The 19,823-nt window shown below is 43.4% G+C and overlaps 1 protein-coding gene and 1 long non-coding RNA gene across 2 annotated transcripts; both read left to right on the top strand.

The window, feature by feature from the left end:
* The first annotated feature begins 13,216 nt into the window (after positions 1-13,216).
* Gm38946 lies at positions 13,217-14,145 on the top strand. The gene is made up of 3 exons (XR_881825.3): positions 13,217-13,276; positions 13,358-13,431; positions 13,990-14,145. It is a non-coding gene; the product is annotated as a predicted gene, 38946 (long non-coding RNA).
* Positions 14,146-18,802: 4,657 nt separating this feature from the next.
* On the top strand, positions 18,803-19,753 carry Vmn1r88 (vomeronasal 1 receptor, 88). Its single transcript, NM_001167537.1, has one exon. The coding sequence runs from the start codon at positions 18,803-18,805 to the stop codon at positions 19,751-19,753; it is 951 nt and encodes a 316-aa protein (NP_001161009.1).

Here is a 19,823-nt window from a genome sequence, read left to right on the forward strand (position 1 = left end):
TGTATGATAAGAACTTCAAGTCTCTGAAGAAAGATATTGAAGCAGGCCTCAGAAAATGGAAAGATCTCTCATACTCATGCATTGACAGAATCCTGGTTTGATTGATTCCCAGAACCTACATGGTGGCTCAGAACCATGTGTAACCAGTTACAGAGAAGCCAATACCCTCTTCTGAACTCTATGAGCACTGCATGCATGTGGTGCACAGATAACATGCTGGCAATATTTAAGCACACACACACACACACACACACACACACACACACAGAATATTAATAATAGTAATAATACTAGTAATCCTACTAATAATAATATAAAGAAAGACAAAAGAACCAGTGTAAGTACTTGTACCACATCAGATAATACTATAATAAAGTAGAAATAAGTAGCAAGGGAAATTGCACAAAGATTTGAAGACTGAACAATACAATTTTGAGTGAACAGTTGAACACTGCAGAAATCAACAGGGAAATGATGATAATGGCTGTGATAATTTTCACATCTATTTGAAAACTTTTAATGATTTTCTAAATAGTAAAGTTTTCTTTCTGATGTAGTTCAACTTAGGAAAAAGCACATCTCAGACAGAGACTGAGCTCTTATTTACTTGGCTTAATCAATTACCATGAGAATCACACTGTATCTGGGAGAGTAATGTTTTCCTTGGAGTGCATTAAAATGATGCCCAATAAACAAGGTCATTGACACCATGGGAGGGAGAGTCCTCCTATCCTGTCCCTTATTTAGTCATGGCTCCTGTGAAGCAGCCTTTCCAAGACACTTTGTGTCAATGATGCTTCATGTCTATGGAATTTACAATGCCCTGAATGAGGGTTTGTAGTACTCCACACTCAGAGCAAGAGGAGGTATGGCAACCTTCCCCTGTTTCTCTTTTCTCTCCTAGTCTACCATTCCATTTACAATACCTTATAGTACCTTACACTTTGGGGGTTTTGTTTTTCAGATGAGTTTTTCTCCTATTTTTCTGTCAAGCTAGGATATCCCTTTCTTATTTTTTGCACAATACTTCTCTTTGTCTTCATAAATGTATTTTCTTCTTTAAATTTATTCATGTATTTTATGTGTATGTTGGTTTTCCTACATGTATGTCTGTGAAGACTGGCCAGTGCTCTTAACTACTGAGCCATCTCAAGCCCCCGTTTTTTCCTTTCTTAATACTTTTGCTTCTGATCCAGTCAATGATTCAGTCACATGAGAAGAATGTCCATCTGAATTTTTACAATTCTAAAATCTTGTGAAGGATGTTTCATCTTATAGAACTTTGCACGTTTCTAATGTAATCTTTTAACAGGCATTAAATCCAAGATTTTCCAGCTGCTGTATACAACATTAAACCCTGGTGCTATGTCTTTCCTTCTGAACAAAGCTCAGTCTCTATGTTAGCTTATTCTCTACCAGAGAGTGGCTTTGGCTTTGTTTTACTGTATATGTCTGTTGCTTGCTATTCTTTTGCTTTTATTTCTTTAACTCCTTTGTCTTAGATTTCATTTTTAAATTTCCTCCTAAATATGCTGCTGTCTTCTCACATCTCTTATCTGTTTTACATGCACATTCCTATAGGAGACACATTGAAGTTCATTTTAATAATGAAGGTTTTCAATATGTGATTGTCAATATTTGCATACATTTTCAACTTGTTGGGAGTCAGGCAGGTTTTCACTTTCTTTTGTGTGAGGAGTGTGCGTATGTGTGTGTGCTCACATGTTCATGCATGTGTAAGGATAGACAATGGCATCATGTATCTTCCTCTGTCTCCTCCAACTTGTTTGAGACAGGATCTCTCACTCAACCTGGACTACATCAGTTGGCTAGTGTAGCTGGTCAGTGGGCTTTGGGGCTCCACCTGTCACCACCCTGCCCAGCCGACCACATTCATCCTTCATGTTTGGGCTTGATATCTGAACTCACTTTCCCAGGCTTGCATGACAAGCACTTTATTCTCAAAGTTGTCTTTCCAGCCCTGTGATTTGTTTTTTATAACACAATATTATGGACATAGAATTTTATCTAAAAGCAAAGTAAACCATTGGTGATCCTTTCTTTAATGTTGGTTACATGGCCACATTTATTCCTTAATGCATATGTGCCTGATGGCAAACGATTGCTGCTCTACTGTGATTGTACATGGTTTTGTTACACTGGGGCTATATCTATCTCAATTTTTAAACCCCATTTTCTCTTTTATCTGTTGGGTTGGTGAAATGCTAAATGACTTTGCTAAAAATTTTTCATCAAGGTGGGCATGTGAGCACATACCTTTACTTCCAGTACCTGGGAGGCAGAGGCAGATCTCTGTGAGTTTTTTTTTCAATTATTTTTTTCAAATTTTTATTAGATATTTTCTTCATTTACATTTCAAATATTATCCCGGATGTTCCCTATACCCTCCCTCTGTCCTGCTCCCCTACTCACCCACTCCCACTTCTTGGTCCTGGTGCTCCCCCTGTACTGGGACATATATAGTTTGCAATACTAAGGGGCCTCTCTTCCTGCTACATATGCAGCTAGAGACATGAGCTCTTGGGGTACTGGTTACTTCATATTGTTGTTCTACCTATCAGGTTGCAGACCCCTTCAGCTCCTTGGGTACTTTCTCTAGCTTCTCCATTGGGGGCCCTGTGTTCCAACCAATAGGTGACTGTGAGCATCCACTTCTGTATTTGCCAGGTACTGCATAGCCTCACAAGAGATAGCTATATCAGGGTCCTTTCAGCCAAATCTTGCTGGCATATGCTATAGTGTCTGGGTTTTACATTTCAAATGTTATTCCCTTTTCTGATTTCCCACCCAGAAACCCCTGTCCCATCCCCCCTTCTGTGCTTCTATGAGGGTATTGCCCCACCCATTCCCATCTTTCTGCCCTGGCATTCACCTACACATGGGAATCGAGCCTTCACAGGTCCAAGCTCATCTCCTCCCCTTGATGCCCTTCAAGGTCTCTGTAACATATGCAGCTGGGCCCATGGGTCCCTCCATGTTTACTCTTAAGTTGGTGGTTTAGTCCCTTGAAGTTCTGGGGGTTGTTTGGTTGGTTGATATTCTTGTTCTTCTTATGGGGTTGCACACCCCTTTGAGCTCCTTCAGTCCTTTCTATAACTCCTCCATTGGGTACCCCTGCTCTGTCCAATGGTCCTCTGTATTTGCCAGTCTCTCGCAGAGCCTCTCAGGAGACAGCTTTATCAGGCTCCTGTCAACAAGCACTTCTGTGCATCCACAATAGTGTCTGGGTTTGTTGACAATATATGTGATGGATCCTCAGGTTGGGCAGTCTCTGGATGGCCTTTTCTTCAGTTTCTACTCCACACTTTATCTCTGTATTTCCTCTTGTGAGTATTTAGTTCCCTCTTGTAAGAAGGGCCAAAACATCCACAATTTGGTCTTCCTTCTTGAGCTTCATGTGGTCTTGGGTATTCTGAGCTTTTGGGATAATATTCCCTCATCAGGGAGTGCATACCACTATTGTTTTTTTGTGATTGGGTTACTTCACTCAGGATGAAAATTTCTAGTTCCATCCATTTCCCTGCGAATTTCATAGTCATTGTTTTTAACTGCTGAGTACTACTCCATTGTGTACATGTACCACATTTTCTGTATCCATTCCTCTGTTGAAGGATGTCTGGGTTCTTTCTAGATTCTGGCTACTATAAGTAAGGCTGCTATGAACATAGTGAAATATATGTCCTTTTATATGTTGAAGCATCTTTTGGGTATATGCCCAGGTGTGGTATACCTGGGTCCTCAGGTAGTACTATGTTCAATTTTCTGAGGAACCTCCAGACTGTTTTCCAGAGTGGTTGTACCAGCTTGCCATCCCACCAACAATGGAGTAGTCTTCTTCTTTCTCCACATTCTCACCAGCATCTGTTGTCACCTGAGTTTTGATATTAGCCATTCTTAGAAGTATAAGGTGAAATCTAAGGGTTGTTTTGATGTGCATTTCCCTGGTGACTAAGGATGTTTGACACTTCTTTAGGTGCTTCTCAGGCATTTGATATATCTATGTTGAGAATTCTTAGTTTTGCTCTGTACTCAATTTTTTAATAGGGTTGGTTCTCTACAGTCTAACTTCTTGAGTTTTTCATATATATTGGATATTAGCCCACTATCAGCTGGAGGATTGGCAAAGATATTTTCCTAATCCCAGTGTTGCTGTTTTGTCCTATTGACAGTGTCCTTTGCCTTACAGAAATGTTGCACGTTTATGAGGGGCCATTTGTCTATTGTTGATCTTAGAGCATAAGCCATTGGTGATCTGTTTAGGAAAATTTCCCCTGTGCCCATGTGCTCGAGGATCTTCCCCACTTTTTCTTCTATCAGATTCTGTGTATCTGGTTTTATGTGGAAGTCCTTGATTCACTTGGACTTGGGCTATGTACAGGGAGATAAGATTGATCAATTTTATTTTTTCTACATGTTGACTGCCAGTTGAGCCAGCACCATTTATTGAAAATTCTGCCCTTTTCCCCCTGGAATGTTTTGGCTCCTTTGTCAAAGATCAAGTGACCATCAGTTTGTGGGTTCATTTTTGGATCTTTAATTCTATTCCATTGATCTACTTGCCTCTCACTGTACCAATACCATGCAATTTTTATCACTGCTGCTCTGTGGTACAAGTTGAGGTAAGGGATAGAGATTCTTTTATTGTTGAGAAGAGTTTTTGCTATCCTAGGTTTTTTGTTATTCCAAATAAATTTGCAAATTGCTCATTTTAATTCTATGAAGAATTGCTAAAGACTAACCTCTATTGGGTCTCCTCTCTGTAGGGAACGGGTTTCTGGTTGCAGGTGAGCAAGGGTTGGCAAGAATTGACAAACAGACACAAACACAAGAGAGTGTGGAATCTGAATGCATTTTTGTCAAAGTTAGCATCAGTTATATATAATACAGAATACAAAGGAGTAGGATGTCACAGCAGGCAAGGTACATAGAAGCTATCTAACATAAAACAAAGGAATGAGTTCAAAGGACTAACAGGAACCTGGTAATGTTTATAGTAAAGATAAAACATCCCTGCCTAGAGTCAGCTAATGACAGGTGAGGATTTCACACCCTAGTCACAATTTGTGCTACTCCTTTGAGCCTTGTGAAAGCCATCACCAGGGGGTTCTGCTCTAGCAGACCTTCTCATGAATAATGCAATACCACAACCCCCCTATTTCCTAGGCCTTGGTTAATTCTTGCATATTAGAATAACTTGGCTGTTCTTTTAAGTATCTGTAGGGAATCTCCATTTGTCAGAAGAATTCACCAACTTTCTTGTAATATGCAATGTAGTCTGCTATACCTGACTGTAATGAAGATTCTAAGTATACTTTGCTAAGCTTGCCCTGAGATTTCTAACTCTTATCCAGTAAAATACTGTAAGAAAGCATGCAAGACCCTCCACAATATCACAGGGACAAATCTGGGGCATTCTAACTATGGGAATGCCAAGGTTGCAGGAGGCTGTTTCCATGAAACTCTTTGCCTCATGACTGCTTCCAGGCTTTTAGGCCTACCAAATAGACTTCACTGGAGTGGACATAGCAAAGAATTGAGTTGGAATTTTGATGGGGATTGCATCGAATCTCTAGACTGCTTTTTTACTCTATTAATCCTGCCAATCCATGAGCATGGGAGACCTTTTCACCTTGTGAGATCATCTTTGATTTCTTTCTTCAGAGACTTGAAATTACTGTCAAACAGATCTTTTACTTGCTAGTGTATGCTTTTTCCGGTTTATTTTTGGAGGCACACATTTGACTTTACACTGTGTCCAATAAAATTGGGTACGTTGTACATTAATTTTCATTAAATTCTAAAAAATCTTTAACTTTGTTTTTTATTTCTTCCTTGACCAAGTTATTGAGTAGAGTGTTGTTCAGTTTCCACTTGTATGTGGGCTTTCTGTTGTTTTTGTTGTTATTGAAGATCAGCCTTAGTCTATGTAGGACCCATGCGATTACTTCAATCTTCTTGTATCTGTTGAGGCCTGATTTGTGACTGATTATATGGTCAGTTTTGGAGAAAGTACCATGTGGTGCTGAGAAGAAGGTATATTCTTTTGTTTGAGGATAAAATATTCTATAGATATATCTTAAATCTATCTGGTTCATAACGTCTGTTAGTTTCACTGTGTCTTCTGTTTCCAAGATCTGCCCATTGTTGAGAGTGGGGTGTTAAAGTTTCCCACTATTTTTTTCTGTGAGGTGCAATGTGTGCTTTAAGGTTTAGTAATGTTTCTTTTTATGAATGTGGGTGCCCTTGCATTCGGAGCATAGATGTTCAGTATTAGGTGTTTATTGTGATAGATTTTTCCTTTGATGAGTATGAGGTGTCCTTCCTTTTCTTTTTTGATAACTGGGTTGGAGGCTGATTTAATTCAATTTTAGACTGGCTACTCCTGCTTGTTTCTTAGAACCATTTGCTTGGAAATTATTTTCAGCTGTTTACTTTGAGGTAGTGTCTGTTTTTGTCACTGAGGTGCATTTCCTGTATGGAGTAAAATGCTGGGTACTGTTTAAATATCCAGTCTTTTAGTCTATGTCTTTTTGTTAAGGAATTGAGTCCACTGATGTTAAGAGATCTTAAGGAAACGTGATTGTTGTTTCCTGTTATTTTTGTTGTTAGAGGTGAAAGTATGATTGTATGGCTATCTTCTTTTGGGTTTGATGAAAAATTATTTTCTTGCTTTTTTTCTAGGGTGTCGTGTCCCTCTTGGAGTTTTCCATCTATTATCCTTTGTGGGGTTAGATTTGTGGAAAGATATTGTATAAATTTAGTTTTGTTATGGAATATCTTGTTTCCTCCATCTATGGTAATTGAGATTTTTGCTGAGTATACTAGCCTGGGCTGGCTTTTGTATTCTTTTAGGGTCTGTATGACATCTGCCCCGAATCTTCTGGTTTTTGTAGTCTCTGTTGAGAAATCTGTTGTAATTCTGATATATCTGCCCTTATATGTTACTTGAACTTTTTCCCTTACTGCTTTTAATATTCTTTATTTTGTTTATTTGGTGTTTTGATTACTATGTAACAGGAGGAATTTCTGTTCTGGTCCAGTCTGTTTGGAGTTCTGTAGGTTTCTTGTATTTTCATGTGCATCTTTTTCTTCAGGTTAGGGAAGTTTTCTCCTACAATTTTGTTGAAAATATTTACTGGTCCTTTAAGTTGGGAATCTTCACTCTCTTCTATACCTATTATCCTTAGGTTTGGTCTTCTCATTGTATTTTTAATTTCCTGGATGTTTTGGGGTAGGAGCTCTTTGCATTTTACATTTTCCTAGACTGTTGTGTCAATGCTTTCTATGGTATCTTCTTCACCTGAGATTCTTTATTCTATCACTTGTATTCTGTTGATGATGCTTGCATCTATGAGTCCTGATCTCTATCCCTAGTTTTCTATCTCCAGGGTAGTCTCACTTTATGACCTCTTTATTGTTTCCCTCTCCATTTTTCAATCCTGGATGTGTAGTATGCGAGCCTGAGGCCTACATGAACTGGGTATTTCTGGAAGGCAGGCTGGGGCAGAAAGAGACTTAGACTTTGAGAAAAGATTAATGAAGCCAAGACAAATTTTTCTGATCAATGCCCGCGAGTTTACTAAGAGAGTGTACTTATAAGGGGGAAGGACCCCCACCCCCTCACCCCCACCCCCTGCCAGTCCATTCTTGGTGCCTGGAGCCATTCTGTCAGCACTTGTTCATCAGGCTGTTGCTTATTCAGGAATGTCTCAGGAAGACAGGTTCAGCCTCTCTACAGGTAGCAGAAGAGCAGGGCAGTTGTCACTTCAAAAGAAGTCAGTCAAGTCTGAAAGCTGCACCACAGGTGGCCCCACCTCGGTGGCGACAAGGTCTGTGACAGCCTGCTTCAGGCTGGAGGAGGCTACATGGATGGTTTTGTTAAATTGCTTCACCTATTTGATTCTGTTTTCCTATAATTCTTTAAGGGATTTTTGTGTTTCCTCTTTAAGAGCTTCCAGCTGTTTACCTGCCTTCTTCTCTATTTCTTTAAGTGAGTTATTTATGCCATTAAAGTCCTCTAAAGTCATCATGAGATGTGATTTTAAATCTGAATCTTGCTTTTCCATTGTGTTGGGGCATCTAGGACTTACAATGGTGGGATAACTGAATTCTGATAATGCCAAGTAGCCTTGATTTCTGTTGTTTAGGTTCATGCGATAATCTCTTTCCATCTGGTTATCTCTGGTGTTAGTTGGTCTTGCTATTTCTGAATGGAGCCATTTCTTCCTGTGAGCCTGTGATCTTAGGTGTGTCATCACTCCTGGGAGAAAAGCTCTCTCCAGATGGGACTTGGGTATGGAGAGCTGTGCCACAGGGTAAACTCCAGTGCACAGAGCAAGACTGGAAGGATCCTTTCCCCAGTTTCTCCACAGTTCCTGTATCCTTTGGTTTCCTGACAGGTCCCACTTTGGCCAGTTATTAGAGAAAAAGTGTTGGTCTTGTCTGTGAAATTAGGAATGACAGCACTCCTGGGAAACCTGCTTTCTCTGGGCAGGATTTGGTACAGAGAGCTGTGCCACGGGGTTATCTTCAGGGCACAGTAGACTGGAAGCCTTGTGTTCTTGAATGAGTTGTGAGGATTACTAAATTTACTCTCAAAATGCTTTATAGACATAATCTTACATTGGTAAAAATCTCTAAATTTTGGCACGAAATTGAATTATACTTCCTTATATTGGTGCAAAATTTATATACTGGTACAAGTTTAAAGCTTACATTGGAATAAAACTGTATATTGATACAAAATTTAAAATTAATGGCGTTACTATTAGATAAGCACTGTGCCTATACAACTCATTCTTTAAGTAACTCAAATTCTGGTCCTGTACATTAGAAGATTTTCACTGTACTAGGGACTGGTGTCAAAGCAGAGGTTCATAGTGTGTAAATAGAATTCAGGCCAGCACAGGGGAAAATTCTAATAGACCATGTCAGGATAAAATGGACTCTTTCGGAATCCATAGATATCCTCCAAAGAATAAAGGTTTGTAATTCAGGTAAGAAAAATATTTTGATAAGTGTAGGAATGAGTCTAGAGTTAATATACCCCACACACATACACCCAAATCCACAGAACATGGGTAACATAACAATGCTGTGAATATCAAGGTCAAAGTTCATGCATCTTGTGTCATTGTCATTCTCTGTGTAACAGTGGTCCTGACAACTTTGTCTTTGTAACATGAATACAAGAGGACCTTCAAGTGTATGTAGAATCCAGACATTGGAATAACAAAATATACAAATCTTTGTTAGAGTGGGTTTATTAATCAAAACCAACCTCATTGATTTGGTCACCGAATATCACAGAAAACACATTTTTGTGAAGATGTGCTCAATACTGTGGAACATGTAGTCTCATCCTGTCGTTTGTGTTCTGCCTATTGTCTGCTCAGCTCTAAATTGTTAGCAAAATAAATAGATAAAACGAAATGCCTCAGAACATTGCTGTTCAGCCTGTAAAGTAGAATGAGAAGAAAAAGGGTCCCACATGAAAAGTCTAAGAATTTAATCTTCACAAAGCTGACATAAATGTATGTGCAGCCCAAACACTAAAGGTCAAGTACACACATTGAAAGGAAATAAAACTTGAGACCTGTGATTCATGTAATGTATGACAAATAGCCCAAAGAGTTGTTTGTGAGCTTTGAAACCTGGGGCTGAGAACATAGCAGAACAGACCAGGACATGCCCGGGCAGGCCCATCACCTCCCTGTCTCCCACTCCTCTGACCTAAGTTAAATGTTACAGACTGCTGATGTTTAAATGGACCAATCATGTGAAACCACGCCAATTCCTCCCCCAGCCCCACTCCTTTTCTATAAAAACTCCTAGCTTCCAAGCCTCGTGGTCGAATCCACTATCTTCTGTGTGAGATACGTTTCGACCTGGAGCTCTGCCATTAAAATACCTCGTGTAGTTACATCAAGGTGTTGTGTTCTATTCGTGATTCTTGGGTGCATGCCGAATCGGGAGCTGAGTGGGGGTTTCCCCACTAGGTTCTTTCATTTGGAGGTCCCACTGAGATCTGTATGACACCCAGGAACCCCGAAGGGCCCCTTGGAGGTGCGTTTGTTTGTGTGAGTCTTGTTATGTTGTCTGTTGTCTAAGTGTCTAAGTGTGGCACTGCTGAATTTGTGTCTTAGTTTTTCAGTTCTGAGATTGTGGGTTTGAGCACCACCCGTGTTACCAGTTCTGGTATTCTGTATTCTGGCAGCTGCCACTATGGACCGTAAGGACCCTAGTGGCTGTGGGAAGACGACGGTCTATTTCCCCACAGGCTGCACCCTTGGAAGACATTCCGAGGGAGACCCTGGAGTGCCCGGGGTATGGAACAGTCAGGAGGACCTGGCTGTTGCCTGGCAGAGTGAAGAAGAGTGAGTGCTCTTCCTGCCAGAGGAGTGGACGTGGAATCCCACTCTGTCAGAGGTAGCGTTTGGCTGGTTGTATAAGTCCAGACGCAGACGAGTGTGTTTGGATGTCTTAGTGTTTTCCATCTCTGTCATTGTGTTGTGTTTATTCTTATTCTTCACTATGGGACAGACCGTGTCTACTCCTTTATCTTTGTCTAAGGACCATTGGATGGACGTTAGGGCTAGAGGAGGAAATTTGTCAGTAATAGTGAAGAAAAAGCCATGGATGACTCTCTGTTCCTCAGAATGGCCTGTTTTTGGAGTAGGTTGGCCATCAGAAGTAACTTTTTACTTACCCACCATAAGGGCTGTGAAGGCCATTGTTTTTCAGGAAGGGCTAGGGTCGCATCCAGACCAACAACCGTACATCACGGTATGGGAGGACTTGGCACACTACCCCCGTGGGTTCGCCCATTCCTCCTGCCTCTCTGCCCTGGCACCAAGATTCTAGCCATCTGAGAAAATGGTGAGAAAGAGAAACCGAAACCACCACTCGGGGGAGATGATGATTGCAGCACACCAGTGACGAAACCCCCAAGATCTATCCAGAGATTGAAGAACCCCCTGAGTGGCCCGACACCCCTCAACCCCCACCGTATGCTCCCCAGCCCCAACCTTCAGCTCCCTTGGGACCCCTGCCTCAGGCCCCAGCTGGAGGAGGGGGTCCCTCCACAGGAACAAGGAGCCGATGAGGAGTCACCCCTGAGGGGCCTGCAGATTCAACCGTGGCGCTCCCCCTCAGGGCTATTGGGGCTCCCCCTGCCGATCCGAATAGTCTACAGCCCCTACAGTATTGGCCTTTTTCCTCTTCTGACCTCTATAACTGGAAAGCTAATCATCCCCCTTTTTCAGAAAACCCTGCAGGACTCACTGGGTTGATTGAATCATTAATGTATTCACACCAGCCGACCTGGGATGACTGCCAGCAGCTTCTGCAGACTCTATTCACAACCGAGGAGAGAGAGAGGATTCTCCTCAAGGCTCGGAAAAACGTCCGAGACGAGGCTGGGCGCCCTGTCCCAACTCCAGCTGAGATAGATGAAGGATTCCCGCTAACCCGGCCCCAATGGGATTATAATACGGCACCAGGTAGGGAACGACTGTCCAATTATCACTGGGTCCTAGTGGTGGGTCTCAGAGGTGCTGCCCGGTAGCCCACGAATCTGGCCAAGGTAAGAGAGGTTATGCAGGGAGCGACTGAGCCCCCCTCAGTCTTCCTCGAAAGGCTCATGGAGACTTATAGGAGATATACCCCATTCGACCCCACGTCTGAGGGTCAAAGGGCCTCAGTAATTATGGCCTTCATTGGCCAGTCAGCTCCTGACATTAGGAAGAAGTTACAGCGAATTGAGGGCTTGCAGGATTACACCATAAGGGATGTAGTTAGAGAGGCAGAGAAAGTGTATTATAGGAGAGAAACAGAAGATGAAAAGTTAGAGAGAGAGAAAAGAGAGAAAAGAGAGGATGAGGATAGGAGAGACAGGAGGCAAGAAAAGGTTTTGACTAGGATCCTGGCCGCAGTAGGAGAAAGAGATAACAGAAGAAGAGGTAGACAGTCAGGGAACCTGGGAGACAAAAGACAGCAGGGACCAAGGAGACCCAGAGAAGGCGGGCAGCACCTGGAGAGGAACCAATGTGCGTATTGCAAGGAAATGGGCCACTGGAAGAGCGACTGTCCAGAAAAAAAAAAAAAAACAAGAGGTAAAGGTGCTTTCTCTTGGAGAAGATGAAGACTAGGGGGAACGGGGCTTGGTCCCCCTCCCCAAGCCTAGGGTAACCTTAGAAGTGGAGGGGACCCCCGTGGACTTTCTAGTCGACACGGGAGCCGAATTTTCAGTACTCAAAACACCTCTAGGAAAAGTGAAGAAAAATGAAAAAACCTTGGTGATGGGGGCCATGGGACAAAAATCGTATCCATGGACCACATTCCGAGTAGTAGACATAGGGCGAAATCGAGTAACTCATTCGTTTCTAGTCATTCCAGAGTGTCCTATGTCTTTATTGGGGAGAGACTTACTAACCAAGTTAAAAGCACAAATAACTTTCACCTCTCATCGACCAGAGGTTTTCTGGGGAATAAAAGCGCCCCAGACTCTAGAGCTGTCTTTACAACTAGGGGAGGAATATCGACTTTACCAAAATAAAGTAAAGCCCCCTGAGGGATTACAGGACTGGTTGAATCCATACCCCCAGGCATGGGCAGAGACGGGAGGAGTGGGGATGGCAAAACTGGTTCCCCCCGTGGTGATTGAACTTAAGTCCGGGGCCACCCCTATAGGGGTCTGACAATATCCCATGAGCAGAGAAGCTCAAGAAGGTATACACCCCCAAATCAACAAACTGCTCTAACAAGGGATTTTGGTCCCATGCAAATCCCCTTGGAACACTCCTCTACTTCCAGTAAAAAATACCAGGGACCAGTGACTACCATCCAGTCCAGGACCTGAGAGAAGTCAACAAGAGAGTTCAGGACATACACCCCACGGTGCCAAATCCTTATAACCTTCTCAGCACCTTGCCACCTGGTCAGACATGGTACACAGTCCTGGATCTCAAAGACGCTTTTTTCTGTTTGAGGTTACACCCCAACAGCCAGCCCTTGTTCGCTTTAGTATGTCGAGACTCCGAGAGTGGACAAGCCGGACAGCTCACATGGACGAGGCTGCCTCAGGGATTCAAGAACTCGCCCACTTTGTTCGATGAAGCCCTACACCGAGATCTTGCTCTTTTCTGAGCCAATAACCCACAGGTGACTCTTCTGCAATATGTAGATGACCTGCTCCTAGCTGCAGAAACACGCGAGGACTGTAAAATTGGGACCCAAAACCTCCTGGGCGAGTTAGGTAAGCTGGGGTATCGGACCTCTGCTAAAAAGGCTCAGTTATGCCAGATAGAAGTGACCTACCTAGGATATGTCCTGAGAGATGGACAACGGTGGCTCACAGAAGCCAGAAAACAAGCTGTTATGAAGATCCCGGCCCCAACCACTGCTCGCCAGGTAAGAGAGTTCCTGGGGACAGCCGGGTTTTGCAGACTCTGGAATCCCAGATTTGCCACACTGGCAGCTCCCTTGTATCCACTAACCAAAGAGAAAGAGGAATTCACCTGGACCAGAGAACATCAGCTAGCCTTTGAAACTCTCAAAAAGACACTGCTGCAGGCTCTGGCATTGACCCTGCCAGATTTAAACAAACCTTTCACCCTATACATTGATGAAAGAAATGGAGTGGCAAGGGGAGTCCTTACCCAGGTTTTGGGACCATGGAAGCGCCCGGTAGCCTACTTATCAAAGAAACTGGACCCTGTGGCCAGTGGATGCCCCTCCTGCCTGCGAGTGATAGCAGCCACGGCCGTGCTAGTAAGAGATGCTGACAAACTGACTATGGGCCAGAATGTTACCATAGTGGCCCCACACTCTCTTGAGAGCATCGTCAGGCAACCACTGGACCGCTGGATGACCAACACCCAAATGACGCACTACCAGAGCCTATTGCTGACAGAGAGAGTAAGTTTTGCACCCCTAGCCATTCTCAACCCCGCCTCCTTACTACCTGAGGCTGACGAGGCCCCTGCACATAAGTGTGAAGAAATACTGGCAGAAGAGACTGGAATCCGGCCAGACCTCACAGACCAACCTTGGCCAGGGGCGATGACTTGGTTCACGGACGGAAGCAGCTTTGTGGTAGAAGGTAAGCGGAGGGCTGGGGCAGCAGTAGTGGATGGGAAGTCTGTCATATGGGCCAGCAGCCTGCTGGAGGGTACATCAGCTCAAAAAGCGGAACTAATCGCACTAATTCAAGCCTTAAGGCTGGCAGAAGGAAGGGCTCTTAATGTCTATATCGACAGCCGGTACGCTTTTGCCACGGCTCATGTTCACGGAGCAATATACCGACACTGTGGACTGCTGACGTCTGCCAGCAAAGATATCAAAAATAAAGAAGAAATTCTCAGCTTATTAGAAGCTGTTCATCTGCCCTGTAGGGTGGCAATTATCCATTGCCCAGGACACCAGAGGGGAACGGGGCCCGCTGAAAAGGGAAACCAAATGGCAGACCAAGAAGCTAAAAAAGCAGCCCAAGGGCCAATGACTCTGGTGGTGAGAACCCAACAGCCCGCTGCTGAGGAAATAAATAAAAGAACCCTCACAGAAGAAGAGGGGCGAGATTACTTAGCTAACATACACCATCTGACTCATTTAGGAACTAAAAAAATACTAAAATTGGTTAGTAAGTCCCCCTATTACATTACTGGATTAAAAAGAATTGTGGAAGAGATAGTAAAAAACTGCCGTGCTTGTGCACTTACCAACGCTGGGTCTAGCAGGCTCCAGGAAGGAAAACGACTGCGAGGAGACAAACCTGGAGCCTACTGGGAAACTGACTTCCCTGAGGTGAAACCGGCTAGGTATGGAAATAAATATCTCCTAGTTTTTATAGACACCTTTTTGGGATGGGTCGAAGCGTTCCCCACCAAGAAAGAAACGGCTAATGTAGTGGTCAAGAAGATACTTGAAGAAATCCTTCCCTGCTTTGGGATACCTAAGGTAATGGGGTCAGACAACGGACCTGCCTTCGTCTCCCAGGTAAGTCAGGGATTGGCCAGACAACTGGGCACAAATTGGAAATTACATTGTGCATACAGACTCCAGAGTTCAGGACAGGTATAAAGGATGAACAGAACGCTAAAGGAGACTCTGACTAAAATAGCCTTAGAATCTGGTGGAAGCGATTGGACAGCCGTTCTCCCTTATGCCTTGTTCAGGGTTCGGAATACACCTGGACCCCTTGGCCTAACTCCATTTGAATTAATGTATGGGGTGCCCCCACCCATTTTTATGACCGTAGGGGATAAGAATCGCCCCGATGTGTCTTTCTCTCCTTTTTCTAGTCTTTTGGCTCAATTAAAAGCTCTCGAAATAGTAAGAAAAGAGGTCTGGGAACAGCTAAAAGAAACCTATGTTGCTGGTGACACACAGGTGCCGCACCAGTTTGAAGTAGGAGACGCAGTCCTGGTGAGGAGACACCGAGCGGGAAACCTAGAACCGAGGTGGAAGGGACCCTACTTGGTGCTACTGACAACGCCCACCACGGTCAAAGTGGAAGGAATCCCCACTTGGGTCCACGCATCCCACGTCAAGAGAGCACCCCCCTGGAGTCAGCCATGATGAGTGGACTTTGGAGAAGACTACTAACCCTTTTAAGTTGTGCCTGCTTCGTAGGAGCGATCCCAAAGGACTTCAACCCCCACAGTCCTGTTCAACAAACGTGGGAGGTACTCAATGAGGGGGGTAGGGCAGTATGGACAATCGCCGAGGTACACCCACTGTGGACTTGGTGGCCTGATCTTTTCCCTGACATCTGTAAGTTGGCTATAGAAGCCCCTCCTGGATGGGACTTGGAGGGGTACTCTGACATCCAGAGGGCACCTTTAACACCCCCTCCGTACGTAGAAAAACATTTGAGAGACCCATGGGGTGGTTGCTCTAACCAAAGGGATAGAAGTATGCTTCGAACCCATCCCTTCTATGTCTGCCCCGGGCCCCACCGAAGTCAGTCCCTCAATCCAACATGTGGAGGTAAGGCTGACTTCTTTTGCAAGAGCTGGGGTTGCGAGACTTCAGGTACAGCCCGCTGGAAGCCCTCCTCGAGCTGGGACTATATTAGAGTAACAGCCAACTATTCCCTAGCGTCTTATGTACCTGGAGGATTTGACCTAGACGAGTGTACTGACTGGTGCCATCTGCTCCGTGTCACCTTCACTGAACCAGGGAAAAGAGCTCTGGGATGGACAAAAGGGTACACCTGGGGTCTTAGAATTTACAAGGAAAGATATGATGAGGGATTATCGTTCACTATCAGATTAAAAATAGAGAGCCCCTACAATCCTTTAGGCCCCCCAACCAAGTCCACACCCCTCACCCATACTATTACTCAGCCTACTCCAGTGATTGCGGACCCCCTTAATATGGCCGCTATCACCCAACCTCCCACTTCTCAGGTACCTCTAACTATTACCCCCACGATTCTTTCAACAAGACAGAGGATGTTTAACCTAGTGAGAGGAGCCTTTTATGCCCTTAATAGAACTGATCCAAGCGCTACTGAGGACTGCTGGCTATGCCTGTCCTCGGGTCCACCTTATTATGAAGGAATTGCCTTCAATGGAGATTTCAACAGAACCAGCAGCCATACTTCCTGCTCTTGGGGAACAGGACAAAAACTGACCCTGACTGAAGTATCCTCGAGGAATCCAGGTCTCTGTATAGGCACCCCACCTTCCACTCACAAACACCTATGCGGACAAATTCAGTCCGTGTCCAGAACGGAAGCTAATTACTATCTTGTACCTTCCCCGGTTGGATGGTGGGCTTACAATACAGGACTTACTCCCTGTGTATCAACTAAGGTTTTTAATTCATCTCATGATTTTTGTGTCATGATCCAGCTGTTACCCCGCGTATATTATCACCCTGCATCCAGTTTAGAAGAAAGCTATGCTGGCTGGCGGTCAAAAAGAGAACCAATTACTTTAACCCTGGCTGCATTCATGGGAATAGGTATGGCAGTAGGAGTGGGGATGGGAGTGTCAGCTTTGATAGAAGGAAGACAGGGAATTCAGTCTTTGAGGGATGCTGTCAATGAAGACCTAGCGGCAATAGAGAAGTCCATTGACGCTTTAGAAAAATCTTTGACCTCCCTGTCTGAGGTAGTTTTGCAGAACAGGAGAGGTCTTGATTTGTTGTTCCTAAAGGAAGGAGGACTGTGTGCTGCCCTTAAAGAAGAGTGCTGCTTCTATGCAGATCATACAGGAATAGTTAGAGACTCTATGCAGAAACTGAGAGAAATATTAGAGCGAAGAAAACGGGAACGGGATGCTCAACGGGAGTGGTTTGAGTCGTGGTTTGAATCACGACCATCTTGGATAACTTCTTTGATTTCCACTGTAGCCGGACCAATCCTTATGATATGCTTAGCTTTAGTTTTCGGCCCTTGTATAATAAATAGAGGAATGGCTTTCATCCAGAGTAGAATTGATACAGTAAAACTCATGGTTCTTCAAAGGCAATATCAACCTATAGTTCAGGTAGATGAAGAGTTAGGGGACACCAATCTCTAAAATTCTATGATTAGAATTAATCTAAACAGAAGAAGAGGGGAATGAAAGGAAATAAAACTTGAGACCTGTGATTCATGTAATGTATGTCAAATAGCTCAAAGAGTTGTTTGTGAGCTTTGAAACCTGGGGCTGAGAACATAGCAGAACAGACCAGGACATGCCCGGGCAGGCCCATCGCCTCCCTATCTCCCACCCCTCTGACCTAAGTTAAATGTTACAGACTGCTGATGTTTAAATGGACCAATCATGTGAAACCGCGCCAATTCCTCCCCCAGCCCCACTCCTTTTCTATAAAAACTCCTAGCTTCCAAGCCTCGTGGTCGAATCCACTATCTTCTGTGTGAGATACGTTTCGACCTGGAGCTCCGCCATTAAAATACCTCGTGTAGTTACATCAAGGTGTTGTGTTTTATTCGTGATTCTTGGGTGCATGCCGAATCGGGAGCTGAGTGGGTTCTTTCAACATTAATACATATGTGATAGAAGGAAATGTTGTCATAAGCATAAAAACACTGATACTTAGGTTAAAGAAAAAATATTGACTGATGAATAGAAATTCATTGGGTCTCGATGGATGTTTCAATAGTTAAAGACCATTAGCTGCTCTTCCAGAGATCCAGGGTCTAATTCCAAGGCATGTATATAATACACAGACATTGCAGGCCAAATACTCATACACATAGAATAAATAACTTTTAAATTCCCATAACATGCAAATTTGGCTTTCACATAGGTCAACATATCCTTTCTGCTTCAGGGAGTTTGGGTGGATTCGATCCTTTATTATTCTCAACACTTCATTCTATCCTCTAAGATGGTCAAGAAGCCCAGGAGTAAGTTGCTAAAGTGTCATCTCTGTACCTAACATTGAAAGGAGTTGTACATTTCTCCAGTAGGTGGTGGTGCATACCTTTGATCCCAGCACTTGGGAGGTAGAGGTAGGTGGATCTCTGAGAGTTCAAGGCCAGCCTGGTCTACAGTGCAAGTTCCAGACATGTTTATATAGAGTATCTCTGACTTGAAAAACCAAAAGAAGAAGCAAAGAGAAAGAGGAGGAGGATAAGGAGGAAGAGGAACAGAAGAAAGAGGAGGAAAGGAAAGAAAAGGAAAGAGTTGGACACATCATCACTTCTCTCTGCTCCTGAGATGTCAATCAGTATATTTTCTTGCAAACATCATTTTAAAAATTGTTTTAAAATTCAGTCCATTCATTTAGTACTCTAGACCTAACCAACCTGACCCACTTTAACATAATGCCTCCAAGTGACACCATCTTCCAGATCTTTCTCATATTCCAGTTTTGTCTTGGTGTCATAGGGAACTCATCATTGTTAATGTTGTATGTATACACTTTCTTCTTCAAGCCTCATTTAAAGAAGTTGATAGATTCAGTTTTTATGCACCTGACAATAGTTAATATGTCAACAATCATGTTCACATTGTTAAAAGATATCATGTTTTCCTTTAGAGTACCCAATTTTCTGGACGATGTTGGTTGTAAGGCAGTTTTCTTTTCACTCAGAGTCAGTCGGGGTCTGTCCATCTGCACCACCTCTGTTCTAAGCACATCCCAAGTCATCACCATCACTCCCAATAATCCTACGTTTGTCTCCTGGCTTAAGCCAAGACTCTCTACATGGATTTTTTCTTCCTTACTTTGCTCCTGGATTATTAATCTACTTATCTACGGGTTTATGATTGACTTGGTAGTAGCCAAAACCAATATGACTCTCGTTGGCCGTGGATTTTCACATGGTTACTGTCAAAGAAAGAAATTTGGGAAACAAAATTCAGAATGGCTTTTCAGCTTTCTCATCATTCATGATTTCTTCTATATGTCTGTCATGATGTGGGCCAGCCTCTACATGGTTATTTTCCTATACAGACACCGCAAGTTAGCCCAGCATCTCCACAGCCCAAACCTTTCCTCCCAGTCATCTCCTGAGCGCAAAGCCACTCACAGCATCCTGTTTCTGGTGAGCTGCTTTGTGTTAACTTATTGGTTGAACAACTTCATCACCTTTTATGGTTTTAATACAAAAGAAAGAAATCCAAGATTGGAGGCAATTAATACGATTTTAATAACAAGCTACCCAACCATCTGCCCTTTTCTACTCATGAAGAATAATAAGGTTATTTTGCAATTCACCTCTTCATTTTCTGTTCTGAGAATGACCTGTTTTCAAAGTTCACTCCCTGGCTGAACTGAAACCCACACTTTCTTGGTGTTAAAACTGTGTCTTAATGATTTTCCTGGAATAAAGTATTTGAATG

The sequence above is a fragment of the Mus musculus genome, chromosome 7 (genome assembly GCF_000001635.26).
Source record: "Mus musculus strain C57BL/6J chromosome 7, GRCm38.p6 C57BL/6J".
Lineage (NCBI taxonomy): Eukaryota > Metazoa > Chordata > Mammalia > Rodentia > Muridae > Mus > Mus musculus.